General features: G+C 47.9%; 1 protein-coding gene across 1 annotated transcript in view; it reads right to left on the reverse strand.

Annotated features, from left to right (window-relative positions):
• The window catches only part of EFCAB8 (EF-hand calcium binding domain 8), a 55,702-nt gene extending 49,661 nt beyond the window's left edge, over nt 1–6,041 (reverse strand). Inside the window, exons 1-2 of the mRNA XM_047771317.1 lie at nt 4,193–6,041; nt 972–1,140 (exon numbers count right to left, since the gene is read on the reverse strand). Of these exons, the coding sequence (XP_047627273.1) occupies nt 972–1,140; nt 4,193–4,372 (349 nt within the window). The 5' untranslated portion in view covers nt 4,373–6,041. The remainder of the gene's footprint in view (nt 1–971; nt 1,141–4,192) is intronic.
• Between the last annotated feature and the right edge of the window lie 812 nt (nt 6,042–6,853).

A 6,853-nucleotide genomic window follows, 5' to 3' on the forward strand; every position in this document is an offset into this window, starting at 1 on the left:
CCTGAGTGCACTTAGAAGTGGCTCCTTCCCAGCCAAGCCTCAGATGGTCCTGCATCCCCAGCTGACACCTTAACTGCAGCCTAGTGAGACCCTGAGTCCAGACTTCTGATCCATTGAAACAGTGAGATTATAAATATGTGTTGGTTTAAGCCACTAATTCTGTGAGAATATTGTTACAGAGCAATAGATAACAAACCGCACATATGAATCTGTTTGGAAGAAAACATACTGAAATGCTGCGAGTGGACACTCAAGTGTTCAGATTAGGGCTTTTTTCTCCTAGTCCCAAATAGCCTCCAGGGAGTTCCCCTTGTGGCTCAGTGGTAATGAACCTACTAGTATCCATGAGAATGAGGGTTGGATCCCTGGACCAGCTCAGTGGGTTAAAGATCCAGCACTGGAGTTCCCGTCGTGGCGCAGTGCTTAACGAATTTGACTAGGAACCATGAGGTTGCGGGTTCGGTCCCTGGCTTTGTTCAGTGGATTAAGGATCTGGCGTTGCCATGAGCTGTGGTGTAGGTTGCTGTGGCTCTGGCATAGGCTGGTGGCTACAGCTCCTATTAGCCTGGGAACCTCCATATGCTACAGGTGCAGCCCTAGAAAAGATAAAAAGACAAAAAAAAAAAAAAAGATCCAGCACTGCTGTGAGATGTGGTGTAGGGCACAGACATGGCTCGGATCTGGCATTGTTGTGGCTGTGGTATAGGCCAGCAGCTGTAGCTCGAATTCAACCCCTAGCCTGGAAGCTTCCATGTGCCACAGGTGCAGCCCTAAAAAAATTTTTAAAAAATAGACAAAGACCAAATGGCCTCCAGTAGGCTTACAATATCTACATCATATTTACGATAAAAAGTTTTAAAGGAGATACTAGATGCAAAAATGTATGCCGAGTCTGTACCCCACACCCACCCCAGGTACCCGGGTCCCACCCTGTGCCCAAGCCAGAGACTGAGCGCACGACATCACCTCACCTCCAGTCGAGTTGACTTCACTCTGAAAGATTTTCTCCATCTCAGCCAAGTGTGGCTTGGTGAACAGCAGAGACTCGTGTTGGAAGTCGGAGGTCTGGCTAAGGGAGGCGGATGGGGTCTGGGAGCTAAGAACCTCCTTGTTCTTCCAGAATCCACCTGCAGAGGACACCTGGAACAAAGATGACTGCCAAAACCACGTACCGAGAGGTCTGATTTCCAGAGCTGAACATTTTAAGCACATCTCGTTGTAGCGTTATGGTGTGTCACTTACTGATGCAGGTAAGTGTTAAGTCCTTTCAGGCCTAGGAAGACTAAGGAAGATCTAGACTGCTTCTCCTGACTCTGGGGAGTTAACCATTGTTCTGCTTTTACAGGCTCGGCAACGTTAGCAGACACAGCCAAGTTCCCACTGCACACATCACAGGACTCTAATTTATAAAGTGCTTCAGTCCAGTAACCATATAGTTTCAAATCTTCAATGGTCAGAATTAAAGACCCCAAAGGATGCAGCTCCATCTTCCCCAGCCAATGTGATTTTTGTCCTGACCAGTGCAGAGCCCCCGGGTCAGCTCAGGTCACATGCACACACCCAAGTTCATGCCATCCCCTCCTCTGGGGGCTCTCCTGCTCACCTGCCCACATCCCACACTTAGCCTTCCCCGCCCCAGTCCGCAACACTTCCTCTTGACACGTAGCACCATGATTCAGGTCACTAAAGGTTCAGATCATCAAAGACTGCCTCCCCCGAAAGACCAGGGTGAACTATGTGATAACCAATGAGTGCTGCCCACTGAAATGCACTGCTTTGGGCCTTGGACAAGTCAGGAAGACTTGAGTTCAAAAAGTCAGAAGAGGCATTCCTGTCATGGCTCAGTAGGTTAAGAACCTGACTAGTATCCATGAAGATGCAGGTTCGATCCCTGACCTTGATCAGTGGGTTAAGGATCTGTTGCTGCCATGAGCTGTGTTGTAGGTTGCAGATGCAACTCAGACCTGGCGTGGCTGTGGCTGTGGAATAGGTCAGCAGCTAGAGCTCCGATTCAACCCCTAGCCTGGGAACCTCCATATGCTGTGGTTGTGGCCTTAAAAGACAAAAAAAAAAAAAAAAAAGTCAGAGGACAAGTTGAGGTTGGTTCGCTCCTTCTCCCCACCCGAACCACAGCAAACGCCACGCCCATCCTCCTGTGAACCTTCTTCCCTCACTCAAGGTCCACCCACAGTGGTTGAGTGCCAGGCACTGTGGATACACCAGTGGACAGAGTCAAGACCTGCCCTCATGGAGCCAAACAGATGGGCTAGTTAATGCTCTCACCAGCCATGCAGGTCCTCAGATTAGAAATCTCAGCCCCATCTTCCCTCTGCTTCCCTTGCAGAATGCCTCCTATGTGCCTCCTATGATCCATCTCCTACATCTAAACCCTCCTCTCCCACATCCCTGCCCCACCCTAAACACCAGCCGCTTGCTGGTACAAATACAATGACCTTCAATGACCTTCCCCAAGTGGGCCCAGAGTTTGGCCTTCCCTTCTCATCTACCTCTCAATACTATCACCAATCACCTTTCTGGAAGACGAATTTGTTTTTTTTGGTTTTTTGGGTTTTGTTGTTGTTTTGTTTTGTTTTGTTTTTTGTCTTTTTGTCTTTTTAGGGCTGCTCCCACAGCATATGGAGATTCCCAGGCTAGGGGTCAAATCAGAGCTGCAGCTGCTGGCCTACACCAGAGCCAAAGCAACGCAGCATCCGAGCCGTGTCTGCGACCTACACCACAGCTCACAGCAACGCCAGATCCTTAACCCACTGAGCAAGGCCAGGGGATCAAACCCGCAATCTCATGGTTCCTAGTAGGATTCGTTAACCACTGAGCCACGACGGGAACTCCTGGAAGACAAATTTAATAACGACTACCCCAGCTCACACTATCCAGGCAACACCCTGACCCCTCCGCCCGACTCCTGAGTGTAGCATTCAAAGCCTTTGCAATGCAGCCTTGACCTGTCTTTCTAGTTTCTTTTCTTTCTCTCTCTTTTTTTTTCTTTTTTTTTTTTAATGGCCACACCAGCAGCATAAGAAAATTCCCAGGCTAGGGGTCAAATCGGAGCTGCAGCTGTTGGCCTATGCCACAGCCACAACAATGCTGGATCTGAGCCGAATTTGCGATATACACCTCGGCTTACAGCAACACTGGATCCTTAACCTACTGATCAAGGCCAGCATCCTCACGGACACTATGTCAGGTTCTTAAACCCACTGAGCTGCAACGGGAACTCCACGTCTTTCTAGTTTCAATGCATACACCACGATCCAGGCACACTGACTGCACTCCAGCACCCCACAAACATAGCAAGTGTCCCACTTCTACCCACGCTGTTTCCTCTATGCAACTCAGACCACCACCCCCAGAGGTGAACTCCCACCAGTTCTTCAAAGTCTAGCTCAGATGACACTTCCTCCAAGGAATAACTTTCAAGTGAGAGCTATCACTGCCACCTCCATGCTCCTGAACTTTGTTCCTATGTGCCATGCATGCATGACACCTGTGTGTGTCCGTCCACCCACGCAGACAGGAGGTGTAATGGGCAACACACCACTGTAGAGTCCTAGAACCTCTGGGCTAGAATTTTGCCTCACTCCCTACTTCCAAGCTAATTTGTCATGGGCATATCACATCACTTCTCTGAGCCACAAGTTCCCTTATCTGCAAAATCTCTCCCCAGTACCCAGCTTCCAAGATTGGAGTGAGACAAGACAGCACCTGAACATATGTGAAGCCCCAGCAGATTACAGTTATACAATCAATGATTGCTCCTATTTGCTCATGTTGAGCTCTTTGAAGGCCAGGGTATTTAAAATTCCTATTAATTTAATCTAATTATCTCTACATTCCCCAGCCTCATGCACATAATGGACACTAAATACTTTTGTGGCTTGAGGATCACTGATACAAGCTCACCCCACCATTATCACAACGTGGCTGGATAAAATTAAGTACAGCCCATGTAGAGACTGCAAATTGGTGGCCTCAGACTTGTTGCATGTGGCCCATGCAGTGCTTTAAAAGGGAAACCCAGCCTCCCGCAGCTTAGACTGAAGTTGCTTTGTAGATATCTAAGCTTGCAAGCCCTGGTGTCCAGCCTCAGAACTGAAAGGCTTCGATGCTCATGAGCAATGTCTGGTGGCTCTGGAATGCCCCCTCCTGTTATCAACTCTGATGGTTTTCTTACCTTTTGAGATGGAGGGCTCTCTCTTGCATCCTCGGAAGACATTGGTCTTGACCTAGAATAGGGAATCATAGTCACTTTAACTCCAGTCTTTGTGAGGACCATGTGGGAAGCTGACCTAGCTGGGTCACAAGAGAGCGGAAAAGTCAGGGTCGAAGCAAAGAGTGGCTGCCCTGTGCTCATGGACCCCCTGCCCACATCTGATGAGTACCCTTCTTTCCACAAGGCCTCCTCCAACAGGGAGATTTTCAGCACTTACGCCTTCTTTCCTCTGATAGGAAGAGCTGTCCTACTGATGCCCTGGGCTTGCCAAGTTACCACACTCCTGGCTTAATGACAGAGGCTTCCTAAAGGAAGTCGCCCTTTGTCTGGAAGTAGAAAAAGGCTTAGGAGGCCAAGTAGGGATCCAATCGCAATTTACAGATTAGGGAAAAATGGTCCAGGACAAGCATATTTCCAAAGGGTCAAACACAAACCCCAGAGGTGGGGCAGGCGGGCCCCTGTCTTTCCACTGCAGGCATCCCACCTGCCCTTGATGGCCTTGGAGGCAGGACCTCTTTGGCAGCGCTGACAGAACTCTCCTCGCGGCCATGTGGAATCAGGTGGGAGTGCTCAGAAGTCCAGCCCGTGGAACTCTGTTCTGAGAACACAGAGGGCACACTTCCACTGGGTCAGTGGCCCCTCCATAGGATGGAAGACAGTGTTCTCTTAGGATCCCTGGGGCATCAATCCACCTCATCAGCAAGCCCCACCAGCAGGAATCGAGAGGGCACACTAAGATGGCACGGGAATGGCCAGGAAAGAGTCAAGCCCCGACAGGCTCAGGGAACAGAGCTTGGCTTGACAAAGTGCTCCTTGGTGGGAAGGAGGGGGGGATGTGAGGAGATTGGAGGAATAGTAGAAGAGGAAAAAGGAAAGAAAAATGGAAGCAGAATGCAGAATCTTAAACACCTCCGCCAGGGAGGCTGAACAGGATGAAGGGCAATTGTGAAAACTCATCAGCATGAGAGAGGAGGAGGAGAGAGGAGGAAGAAGACTGAAGACTGACCAATGGTGTCCTAACCGAACCTGTCTTGGTGACAGCTCAAATGTAAAGACCAAAGGAGAAAGAAGAACCAAAGGAAAGGAGACTTGGAAGCCAGGAGCCAGGGTAACTGAGGGAAAGGCCAGAAACATTTCCAGAAAAGGGAGAAACGAGGGAAAAGGCTTAACCCATGTGATCCTGGGCTGTCCAACTAGAAAAACAAATACTTGGAAATAGGGGGACTGAAATTTGAGGAGCAGCTACATGTAAGAGATAGAGAAAGGAGAAGAAACACACACAAGACAGGATGAGTGAGCAGGAAGACTAGGGTGCTCCAGAGTGAGCCATGATGAGAAATGAAGGCCAGAAAACACAGCAATTAAACGTCATCAGCAATTAAAGGTCACCTCTGAGAAAGCTGCAGAGGTGTATTCTAAGCCCATTTCTGTTAAGGATATATGCATGTATACGCTGGCACACACATGGAAAGGGAGCCTGGAAAAATAGACTCTAAATGTAATGGCAGTTATTTCTGGCAAGTGAGATTAGGGTTTCTATAGTCTAAAAGCATGCATTTCTCTGTTGTTTTTTTTTTTAATTCAGAAAAGGCAATCTTTAAGATTTCAAGGCAGTGAATGGTGGGTAGCAATTTATTCACCTGTGAAAGACCATTCTACAAGAATCGTTGCTGCAGCTAAAGTGGGTGACTATCAGCAGAGGAATGATTGAATAAATCAGTTCACCTGCACTCAAAACGCTACCCAAGCAATCAAAAGGATGCGCCTGACCTTCAGATGACTAGGAGGGACTTTCGTGAGATCCTATGAAGAGGACACAGTATGATGCCAATTTTTTATAAAAGAATGACAAATAGGTATGTGCTTATATATATACATAAGAACACGTGGGAGTTCCCCTTGTGGCTCAGCAGAAACGAACTCAACCAGTATTCCTGAGGACTTGGGTTCGATCCCTGGCCCCCCATTCAATGGGTTAAGGATCTGGCATTCCTGTGAGCTGTGGTGTAGGCTGCAGATGCAGCTCGGATCTAGTGTGCCTGTGGCTATGGCATAGGTTGAGAGTTGTAGTTCCGATTAGACCCCTAGCCTGGGAACTTCCATATGCTGTAGATTTAGCCCTAAAAATAAAAAATAAAAGAACAGGAGTTCCTGCTGTGGCACAGTGGAAACAAATCCAACTAGGGACCATGAGGTTTCGGGTTCAATCCCTGGTCTTGCTCAGTGGGTTAAGGATCCGGCACTGCCGTGAGCTGTGGTGTAGGTCACAAATGCAGCTCGGATCTGGCGTTGATGTGGCTGTGGTTGGTGTAGGCCAGCAGCTGTAGCTCCGATTCAACCCCTAGCCTGGGAACTTCCATGTGTCTCGAGTGCAGCCATGAAAAGCAAAAAAATATAATAATAATAAAAAAATAAAAGAACATATGTGAACACATACACAAACACATCTGTAAACAGGACTATCCTTAATAGTTATGGGGCTGAGGGCAAAAGAACAAATACTGGTTCACATAGTAAATCATTACTTACAATGTTTAAAAATCAATATTCTAATAAATAAAATACATTCTATTCTCCTACCTTCACAAACACATTCATAACAACCTGGAAGGCCAGATTCAT

Source organism: Phacochoerus africanus, chromosome 3 (assembly GCF_016906955.1).
Source record: "Phacochoerus africanus isolate WHEZ1 chromosome 3, ROS_Pafr_v1, whole genome shotgun sequence".
Lineage (NCBI taxonomy): Eukaryota > Metazoa > Chordata > Mammalia > Artiodactyla > Suidae > Phacochoerus > Phacochoerus africanus.